The sequence below is a fragment of the Sinocyclocheilus anshuiensis genome, unplaced genomic scaffold (genome assembly GCF_001515605.1).
Source record: "Sinocyclocheilus anshuiensis isolate Anshui unplaced genomic scaffold, SAMN03320099.WGS_v1.1 scaffold1015, whole genome shotgun sequence".
Classification (NCBI taxonomy): Eukaryota; Metazoa; Chordata; class Actinopteri; order Cypriniformes; family Cyprinidae; genus Sinocyclocheilus; species Sinocyclocheilus anshuiensis.
This window is the reverse complement of record NW_015546029.1, coordinates 914,133-925,806: the sequence shown is the minus strand read 5'-3', so window position 1 is coordinate 925,806 and position 11,674 is coordinate 914,133. Positions and strand designations below refer to the sequence as shown.

The 11,674-nt window shown below is 42.6% G+C and overlaps 1 protein-coding gene across 1 annotated transcript in view; it reads left to right on the top strand.

Moving 5' to 3' along the window:
• The first annotated feature begins 949 nt into the window (after nt 1-949).
• LOC107698719 (attractin-like protein 1) overlaps nt 950-11,674 on the top strand; it is a 38,846-nt gene continuing 28,121 nt past the window's right edge. Inside the window, exon 1 of the mRNA XM_016499822.1 lies at nt 950-1,634. Coding sequence (XP_016355308.1) covers nt 1,366-1,634 — 269 coding nt within the window. The 5' untranslated portion in view covers nt 950-1,365. The remainder of the gene's footprint in view (nt 1,635-11,674) is intronic.

Below are 11,674 nucleotides of genomic sequence, written 5' to 3'. Positions count from 1 at the left end.
CCATAATCGTGAGCTTCATCTTTCAAAATAAATGTAAAGCCAGAGCCCGAAAGGGGAACAGAGTCGCGTGATAGACACAGTGATGAAGCTGGTATGTGTTTGCAGTACACAAGCCACGGTTAAGACAGCTGACTCCACTGTGATCTCTCTCTCTCTCTCTTACACACACAGCACGTACACACACACACATGATGCGCAAAACTCCACATTTGAACAGTCAATAGCAAATACTTAAACTAATAACAAAACAGTAGCTGATTCAGAAGCGCCAGATTGTCATAGCAAAGTCAGAATTACCTCCTCTCCTAGGTTCATGAAACGGTCGTCCATAAAATGCATTGCTGTTCTGTTGCAAGTAATCTTAAAGATTCCTAAATGCATCTACTTTCGGAAGGCCAAATAAAGTGCTTTTGCTTTCGCCTAGAAACACACAGCGTCTCCCTGACATGGCTGCATCAACACTAACTGTGGTTACTGAAACCACGCCTTCTTTCTTTGCATGCACATTTGGGCCGCATTATGCTAATATTTCCACATAGTGAGGTAGGTATGTGGGGGCGTGTTAGAACGAGCCGTTTTAGGGGGGCGTGGCAGAGTCTTAACTTTGATAAAGAATATCTATTTGGTTTTGAGACTTTAGTCTTTGCAACTTTAGGGATCTTATCTATTCACGAACAGCTTGTAACACTCCAAAGAGAAAGGAAAACTTGAAATCGCATCATATGACCCCTTTAAATGTAAGACGACTAGGAGTTTCCTATCCTACTACGATAAAGGATTGGCTCTTGAATATTAATTGCGTCACGTGACCGATTGGACGCTACAGGAAAGTTACCAAGCAACGTCAGCGTAATCTACTTAATATTCATAAGCCAAACCTTTCCCGTAGTGAGATTCGTCGGCTCTGAGCGCAGCAGCAGCGGGGAACTGTACATTGTTTCGGATGGGAGTTGCGCTGTCATTCCCCTCCGAGTGCATCTCTGAGAGAAACAAAGGCGAAATGGCAACATCAGCAAGGCTTATTGTTTGACAAGTCATGCTGAAATCATGCTGTTATTTTTGCGACGGTGGAGGCACAGTTTAGGAAAATAACTGCACATCTGTATCTCAAATGTCGCTATTTCTGGAATGATATAAATGAGGCGGTTTTGGACAACAAGTCTTTTTTTTGGGAATGACGCGCCGGTGGATGCTTTACCTCGAGAACTCAGAGCAGACTGGAGAAAGTTACGTTACATATGGGACATAACGTTAATAAATTCATGCATTGTATGACAACAAACTACAAATTGTCACAAAACTACGAGGAGTGGAGAATTCACAGTTTAAAAGCTAAAGTCTAATGAAGGCTGTAACCTCATCTCTATGCTTAGATCAGAGGAGATCAGGAGGATGGATTTTGGCAGAAGAAGAATGTCTCCACGCTTCTCCACGAGGTGTTTCCTATGGAGGATTCAGGAGCTCAGGACGTACCTGTTCACTTTTATGGTGTTTTACCTGTTAGTGTGCACTGAAGGATCCTATTCTAAAACCTGTGATAAAAACTGCATATTTGGAAGATGTATCAATGGAACTTGCGTCTGTGAACGCGGATGGGCTGGGGATCAATGTCAACACTGCCAAGGGAGATTCAAGTAAGTAATGCTGTTCCCTCCGTGTAACAGGTTCATTGTTGGCAAACATCGTTTACATGTGGCGTTAGCAGCACCTTAAGGCGAATTACAAGAGTGTGGCGTTGGTAAAGCAATCCTTCTTGGTTAAAAATGTTTGCTTTACTGTTATTTATGCTTTGCTGCTTTGACACAATCAGTATTGTATAAAGCGCTATACAAATAAAGGTGACTTGACTTGACTTATTAAGAGCTTATAAGCCCCAAATAACGGGTTTTAGGTTTCTTTTCTAATTCTGCTAGTCTGTAATTGTATAGAGTATATCTTCAGTAGCGAATTAGATATGTACTTTTTATGTACATAGATATGAGATATGTACAAAGTTTAATTTGGTACACATGCATTAAAAAATATTGCTAGGCTATTACATACTTATTACATAATGCCATGATAGCCAGAGTGTAGGATTCATGAAAAGTTACAACAATTGCTGTATAGTTAAGTCAGAAGACAATATACAGATCTTTTCATCATGTCATAACTAATAAAAATGACACATTTGTATCTAGCAAACCATCAAACACAATATAACTGATTGTATGTATATTGAGATTGAGACATTTCTTTCAAGAATATGTCATTGAATTCTCATCAGGTCTAACTTGAAGTTTCCTTCTGGTGTGCATTCAGGAATTTGTGTGGGAAAACTCTTTTGACTGACCCATATTATAGATAAATAAATAAAAAGATCTCTTGAATATCTCATTTGTTTCTCTGAGACACCAATGAGATCCAATGGAGAGCAAACGAAGACCCCTGCTTCTCCTGCGAAACGGACCAGAGTAATCTCATATCTCCAGTTTGCAGAAGATAACAAAAAAAAAATCATTCAGATTTGCTTAGACATGCAAAATCTGGAATAAATAAATTTTTCTTATCAAACTGCCTCAGCACAGGATTGTCTGGCTAATTCTCCCCACATTCATTTTATGGCGCTATACTCTTACCATTTGTCCACAGTTGTCTCATTTGTGTTTATTTTAGTTCTCCCATGGAATTTTGGAGAAAGATCTGAAACAAAGTTAAATGAAATATAAATGAGAACTCAAAATCTCCTGAGCTATGAATGAGCACCTCTGAGTATTCCTAATCTCAGCAGTTTAAACTAAATGTTTAGAATACATAAATGCACATTTAGTGGCTAAGTAGTTGAATTCAGAGGTGTAATTACATTGGTGCTTGAAAATGGTTTCCTCCTTGAGTTCAAATACATTGTGCTCTATGTAAGGGATAATGATGTGGTGTGTTTAGAGTGTTTGAACCGGCCTTGTGCTCACTTTGAAGAATCAGCCATGCTGATTATATTCAATCATGTGTAAGTGGCATGTTATCTTTTGTAATCATGAAGTGGTACTTCTGGCTGCAGAGGAAGTGTGAAAATAGGTGCAGATGGAGTTTATATCTCTAACGTAGGTTTGGGTTTTGTTTCGTGTTCATTGTTTTCATGTCTTTATTTATTTATTTATTTTTTTTTATCATAGTCTTGGTTCCTGTCATGTCATGTGTTTCCCTTGCCCTCATGTGATCTTGTGATTGGTTGGATTATGTCATGTGACCCCTTTTATTTGCTATATATAGCCCTCATGTTGCCATTGTGTCTTGTTTAGCTTTGTACTGTGTAACCTGCTGTTGGTGAGTTTTGTTCATGGTCTTGTCAAGATCTAGTTTAGTTCATGTTTTGTAACACATTTTGGTTTATTAATAAAGGGTGCTTTCACACTAGCACTTTTGGTGCGCACATGGGTTTTATTGACATCAGAGTTCGGTACGTTTGGATGATGTGAATGCTGTCTTCCAAACTCGGGTGCACACCCCCAGTAGTTTATGCCATGCTGTTATGTGGCTCATCATTTACTGTGGGAAGTGCGGATGAGGAGCCCTGCAATCCCACAGTACCAATCAATCAATCACCAAGCTGGAGTCCCCTAGGCATGTCATGCCTGCCATGCCAGGGGCTGCTCACGTCATGCTTGCCAAGCCAGGGCCTCACCACGTCATGGCTGCCACGCTTGAGTCATCAGCCAAGATGGCCGCCACGGCAGAACCCGTCACGCCACGGCGGCCATGGAAATTCCCCCTAAGGATTTTTTTGGGAGGACTATAGGACACAAACTCCTGCGTATGCTGAGCTTGGGCCAAGACAGATAAGACAAATGGCCAGTGTAATGGATCCACCAATTATGTCGGTATGAGTGGCTGGCACCCCGGTGGCCTCAACGCACTCAAACTCCGTGGCCTCAGTGCTGTCCAACCCGGAGGTCCTCCCTCCATCAGCTGTACTGCCCATGATGGCGCTTGCCATTTTTTGTGTTTGGGCTGTACACTGCGCTCCAGTCCATGAGTCTACTCCAGAGCCTGCCCCTATCCATGAATCTGTTCCAGAGCCTGCTCTAGCCCCTGAGCTCAGTCCTGTGTTGGCGCCAACCTGTGAGTTTCCTGCCTGTCCTGTTTTGACCACAGTGGTCAAACATAAACCCTCTGCCAGTCCTGTCACGGCTAAAGAGGCTGTCCCTGAACTCGGAGTGTGCCCTGTCACAGCCAGGGAGGCCATCTCTGAACTCACAGTCAGCCCTAACACGGCCAAGGAGGCCTTCCCTGAACTCTCTGCCTGTCCTGTCACGGCCTAGGAGGCCTTCCCTGAACTCTCTGCCTGTCCTGTCATGGCCAAGGAGGCCATCCCTGAACTCTCTGTCTGTTCTGCCACGGCCATGGAGGCCATCTTTGAACACTCTGCCTGTCATGTTACTGCCACTGAGACTGTTCAAGGTTACTCTGGTGGTCTGTCCATGTCACTGCTCCGCCATGGCCTCCTGACCTGTGGTGGTCTTCTGCTCCGCAGGCTTCACCTTGGTTGCCTGCTCCACCCTGGCTTCCTGCTCTGCTGGCTCCACTCTGGTGGTCATCTGCTCCACCGTGGGGATCCTCGGTCCCGCCTGCTCCGCCCTGGTGGTCTTCGGCTTCGCCCTGGCTTCCTGCTCTGCCGGCTTCACCATGGTCTCTGCCACCTCTCCACGGACTAGGTCCTCCACTACTCCACGGTTCAGGCCCACCTCTGCTCCACAGTCCATGGTTTCCTTCATTGCTCCACGGTCCAGGCCCACCTCTGCTCCATGTTTCAGACCTGCCATTGCTCCATGGACCAGGTCCAGCACTGCTTCACAGCCCATGGTTTTGCCCACTGCTCCACGTCTAGACCTACCCTTGCTCCATGGCCCATGGTCTTGCTGACTACACGGTCCAGGCCTGCCACTGCTCCACAATCCATGCCATGGTCCATTTCTGCTTCACGGGCCTGACCCTCCACCTCACCCCCTAGACCACCTCCACTCCACCACCCTCCTGGACTCCTGGTTTCAGGGTGGGTGTTTCATTAGGGCAGCAGGTGCCACCCTTAGAGGGGGGAATATATAACATTTGTTTAGGTTTTGTTTCATGTTCATTGTTTTCATGTCTTTATTATGTTTTTTTATCATAGTCATGGTTCCTCTCATATCATGTGTTTCCCTTGCCCTCATGTGATCCTACTATTGGTTCCTTTGTGCTATGTGTCATGTTCTGAATGGTTTTCTAGTTCATGTGTCTTGTTCTGATTGGTTGGATTATGTCATGTGACCCCTTTTATTTGATATATATGGCCCTCATGTCGCCATTGTGTCTTGTCTAGCTTTGTACTGTGTAACCTGAGTTTTGTTCATGGTCATGTCAAGATCTAGTTTAGTTCATGTGTTTGTTGGTTTGTTCTGTTTTGGTTTATTATTTAGGCTAAAGCTGCACATGGGTTCATCATGCTCGCCTTCAGTGGGACTATTGTTACAATCTCCTATGTGTAGTTTTCGGCAGCACTTTCATCAAAATTTGGTTACTCTAATGCTGTATATCTAAAAAATAGTCCCTAGAACACTATGGGCAGTGTCACTCAGAGTGCTTTCTGGGAAGGTGAGGAGCTTATAAAAGAGCATAACTGAATAATCTGACCTTGTATTTCCCTTATCTTTGACAATCTCCACAGATGTCTGTTTCATTTCAAAATGCCATGTAATCTGTCAGAGAAGTGCTTGTCAGTCTGAGATTTAAGGAACAGTTCACCAAAAAATTTAATTTCTGTCTTTTATGTCCTCTGAAGTTGTTCCAATCCAAACCCATATGAATTTCTTTTCACTGTGGAACACAAAAGGAGAAATTCTGAAGCTTCGTAGAAAAAAAGGAATTGTATCCTTTTTATGTAGGCTAGTTACAATGAGTGGGGATGCTTTCAAGCTTTAAAAAAAAAACGTAATTTGTGTGCAATATTTCAAGTTCCTTAATAACATTCTGTGAGAAAAAGACCAAAATTTAACTACTTCACCTTGCCAGTGCACATCATTGTGCATAGGCCTTACAAACAGATGATAGATAGATAGATAGATAGATAGATGGATAGATGTCTCTCCTTCTGCAAGTCTTCAGTGTAATTCACAGCCCTGTGAAGTAATCTTGAATGTATTTTTGATGGTTTGTGAATGTATGGATGGATACATGCTGTTTTATGAGTGGATGAAGACGTTAGTTGGAGCACTGTAATGTCACTCACAGTCCTTTCATAGATCTCTCAGAGTGTGTTTTGTTAATATGACCATCTGTCCATTACAGGATAAATTAATACATCTGAAATGGAAAAAAAAGCCTGAAAAGGACATTCTCCAGCCCCACCCCAAACTTTATCCCATACACAAACATTATATGAGTTTTTGGCAGTGTGTTTGTGGTTTGACTGGGATACTTTTTGCATGCTTATGTGTGGTGAGCTTTATTTTACATTACATTGTTGCTTTCTATATTTAATGCAATAATATGAGATCTAGTTTTATATATATATTATATATAGGCCGTTTTTGCCGGCCCTTTTCCTCCCTTATTGGGGGCACCAATAATCATCTCAGCAGTCCTGACTGTCCGTTGTAGTCTCCTGATGTCTGATTTGGTAGCTGAGCCAAACCAAACAGTTATAGATGAACACAGGACAGACTCATTGACAGCTGAGTAGAACTGTGTGAGCAGCTCTTGTGGCAGGTTGAACTTCCTCAGTTGGCAAAGGAAGTACAGCCTCTGCTGGGCCTTTTTTACAATAGAGTCAATGTGAATGTCCCACTTCAGGTCCTGAGAGATGGTGGTGCCCAGGGACTTGAATGACTCTACTGCATTCACAGTGCTGTCCATGATGGTGAGTGGGGGGAGTGCAGGGGGGTTTCTTCTGAAGTCCACAATCATCTCCACTGTTTTGAGCGTGTTGAGCTCCAGGTTGTTGTGACTGCACCAGACTCAACCTCCTGTCTGTAAGCAGACTCCTCATCATCCTGGATGAGGCAGATGACTGTAGTGTCGTCCGCAAACTTCAGGAGCTTGACAGAGGGGTCCTTTGAAGTGCAGTCATTCATATACAGGGAGAAGAGCAGTGGGGAGAGAGCGCAACCCTGAGGGGTGCCAGTGCTGATAGTGAGGGTCCTGGATGTGAGTTTCCCCAACCTCACTAGCTGCTGCCTGTCTGTCAGGAAGCTGGTGATCTACTGACAGATGGGGGCGTGTATGAAGAGCTGGGTCAGTTTGTCTGAGAGAAGGTCAGGCATGATGGTATTGAAGGCTGAACTGAAGTCCACAAATAAGATCCTTGTATAATTCCCAGGTCTGTCGAGGTGTTGCAGGATGCAATGCAGTCCAATGTTGACTGCATCATCCACAGACCTGTTTGCTGATCCAGCAAGGGTCCAGTGATGTCTTTCAGATAGGCGATCAGGCATGATGGCATGATGAAATAAGATCCTTGCATAATTCCCAGGTCTGTCGAGGTGTTGCAGGATGTGATGCAGCCCCATGTTGACTGCATCATCCACAGAGCTGTTAGCTCTGTATGCAAACTGAAGAGGGTCCAGTGATGCCCTTCAGGTATTGGCCAAGACCAGTCTCTCAAATGACTTCATGACAACAGACGTGAGAGCGACAGGTCTGTAATCATTAAGTCCAGTGATTTGGGTTTTTTTGGGAACCAGAATGATTCGGAGCAGCAGGGAAATTCACTCTGCTCCAGAGATCTGTTGAAGATCTGTGTAAAAATGGGGGTCAGTTGGTCAGCACAAACTTTTAGACAGGCAGGTGAAACACAGTCTATATCTATACACACACACACACACACACACACACACACACACACACACACACACACACACACACACACACACACACACACACACACACACACACACACACACACACACACACACACACACACACACACACACACACACACACACACACACACACACACACACACACACACACACACACACACACACACACACACACACACACACACACACACACACACACACACACACACACACACACACACACACACACACACACACACACACACACACAGAGAGTAATATTATTTATACATTTGATATTGTAGTATTTATTAATATTTTTAATAATATTTATATTTGTAATTTTAGTTTAAGTTTTAGTTTAGGTTCTTTTTTAATTTAAGAGTCAATGGTAGAGTAAAACGCTTTCTTTTAATTTCAGCAAGTTTGTGTACATGTCATTTGCTGTAGCAGCAGACATTAAAAAACCTATATCGATCAAGTAACAGAGAATATCACATTGAATTAAATGTGAAGTGAAGCGAAGCGACCCATACTTGGAATTTGTGCTCTGCATTTAACCCATCCAAGTGCACACACTTCACAGTAGTGAACACACACATGGAGCAGTGGGCAGCCATATTGCTGAGGCGCCCGGGGAGCAGTTGGGGGTTCGGTGCCTTGCTCAAGGGTCTCACCTCAGTCATGGTATTGAGGGTGGAAGAGAGTGCTGGTTATTCACTCCTCCCACCAACAATCCCTGCCGGATCTAAGACTCTAACCCGCAACCATGACTTCCCCCTGAAAGGTGTAGTATGTTATATTATTGCTTTGAATTTTCTGTTTTGATTGCAGAATGACTGAAGACCTGTGTCTTTGTACCTCCATATGTCAGTCACTGCTGATTCTTTGATATTGTTTCTCTCAGTCTGTCTCACTGTGTCACATAGGCAGTTTTTTTTTATTTTAGCAGGTGGTCTCTGTCTGTAACCTCTGCTCTGTTTTTCTTTAATCAGGTATGCTGCACGCTTGTACTCTTGTGCATTCGAGTGTATCTAGAATCAGGTTTGTGGAGTTGTGTGTTTGTAACCACATTATTTATAAAAAGCGCCAAGGTTTGTAAGCCAAGGTTGAGCACCATTCAGAATTGAATTGTGAATATCAGTTCAATTCCTGAATTTGAATTGAGGCTGCAAACAGAATGCTTAATTGCAATTTGAATTAAAATTAAAAGTATTTGAAATTAACAGTAATAATAACAATAGGAAAAAATTAATTGACAGTTTAATGTTTTGGAGAACATAAATGAAAAGGGAGTCAACTCAAATAATTATTGTACATTGTCAGAAAAGTAACAAGCAAAACAGCAAATACATTACATTATATATATTACATTACAACACATTACAATACATTAAATCTATTTGATCTGAATTATTCATGTTGAAACATTATGAAACACCTGCTGACACCTCTATTTTTAGTCTTTTACAGAGAATAGTGTGTCTGCAGCCTACCTGACAGCGAATGTCATGCACATAATGCTTGAAGCGCCCACAAAATGTCGCCATTTATCAGTGAATCCAATATTACAAAAATGATATCTTATTAGATAAAAATGCATAAATGTCAAAAATAAACTTCTGTAAAATTATTAGTAGTTGATCTCTGGTTATTTCTGTAATAATTCTCAAACCTGTCGTAAAGTTCTATCATGTGTGTGATAATTTTGCTTCCAGAATTTTCTTTGTGTGTAAGAATCTGTAAGGTTATGTGTGTGTTGTGCTGCACTATAAGATAGCAGGATCTCTGTCCCTAAGCCATGCTGTTTCAACAGTCCAGCAATCAATAATCATTTCAACTGGTCAAGTAACCTCAACTGGACAAGGATTTGCTAAATTTTTACCAGTTAATTGGGCCAGACAGTAATGATTAATGTCAGTGTTGATTTAAATAAGGATTGATTTCAGTCAATAAAATTAATGTTCTGTGTTCAGTACAACTCAGACTTTTTCAACAGCATATGTGGCACGATGTTGATTACCACATAATGTAATTTCAAACTTTACCTTAATTTACAAAAGCAACCAACATTTTCTGTAGTGCACCTGAAACCAGACAAACAATAGTTTGGTGCCTTTTTGTAAACTGAGACCATTCCATTTCTAGTTAGAAAACCACATGGCTACCTCTGTTGCATCACATTGCATTATAGTAATATGCTACAGTACTGCCAGAAAGGTACCCTATATCCCATTCTCATGGTTAAATAATATCTGACCGTAATGGGATGAAGGATTAAGAGGTATTAATTGCAGGGTGAGGTCACTTCTGAAGGCCTCTGACCTGTTCTGTGTTTGCTTTACTGAGTCTCTGGTGTGTCTTTTGGCGCTTTTCCACTGCGTGGTACGACTCGGCTCGGTACGTCTCAATATGGCACGGCACGGCTCGGTTTGGCTCGGTTTGCGTTTCCACTGCAGTTCAGTACCGCTTTAGAGTGGGTGGGATTATTCACACGTCGTTATAGTTGCGCCGCCTCTACTGCCGCGACTCCTAAAAAACTTTTTCATTCCGCGTCGCCCCATCAAGCTCTCGCTGGATCCGCTCCTCTGCTATCAACAAGAGGAACGTCTGTACTTCCTCAACAGGGGGAACAGCCACTTTTTGGTTGTTAAAAAAAGGTGCGCTCGTTCAAAACAGTTGCGTTCGATCCTTCGCTGGCTGTGCTGATTTAAATCTAGCGGTTCTTTTGTGTTTGTGTCGCAAGTTCAGTGACGCAGGTAGTGACGATTCTCTCCGGCCAATCCGTGATCAGCAGAGTTTACACGTCACGTTTTGGTAACGGTACGGTTCGCTTGGAACCCCAACCGAGGTGGGACTAAAAAAAGTACCAGGTACTGTACCCAGTGGAAAACCCCCCAAAAGTGAACCGTACCGAGCCGTACCGTGCCGTAACCATGCAGTGGAAAAGCGCCATTTGAGTGCTCCTACTGGGCTTGTTTTGATCATCTATGCTGGAACACATCCTCTGCTCCATTCCTCCTATCCTCCCTATCCTCTCTCTATCGCTCTCATCTTCTCTCCTCAGTCTTGCTCTTTCTCCTTCACTACAGGGGTGACATTTTAAGAGGGTAGAGAGAGATGGTTCACATGAAGTTCAGCACAAAACCTGCATGTGAACTCTGCATATAATTATCCTTCCTTATCCAGTTTTTCACTTGCTCTCTCTTGATTTTTTTTCTGTGGATCTTGCAATTATTTTTCTCATTTTTAATAGTGCTCCCTTTTTTTAACTTATCAATTTCTGTCATTCACCCAAATGGACTATATGGAACAGTACAGATGCAATTGTTTTGTTGGCAATATAAGATAAAAAAACAATGTGAATAGGGGTGGGCGATATACCAGTATACACGATTAACCGGTAGAAATTTGACAACCAGTAGAGATTTTGAACTATCGTCTCTATCGCAGTTACACGCTCATGTGACGTTGCTGTGCTACGTGGTCTTGAAATCTTAGTGTGTGCACACGTTTTTAAGCATTGTGGTTTAAGAACAAGTGATTTTAAGCCATTGAAATGCAATCAGCAGCGAAAGAGAACTCATTTCGCTATATGCGTGCGCTGTCTGAGAGACTGTTTCTGATTGGTGTCAGAGAGACGCGCACATGAAGACGGTGCTCATAGAGCGTGGGAGTATTGAACGGAGTTATGTTTGCCGCTTTATAGGCTTTGAACAGTTAAATACACACACTTGTAAGTGTCAAAATACCAATCTTTGCAAGTATCCTTGTAAACACAGTAATTTAGGTCTTATGTGAAAGCAAACAGCTGAGAAAGAACAGTATATTGGATAAGGGCAGCTCTTAAAGTGGCAGCAGTC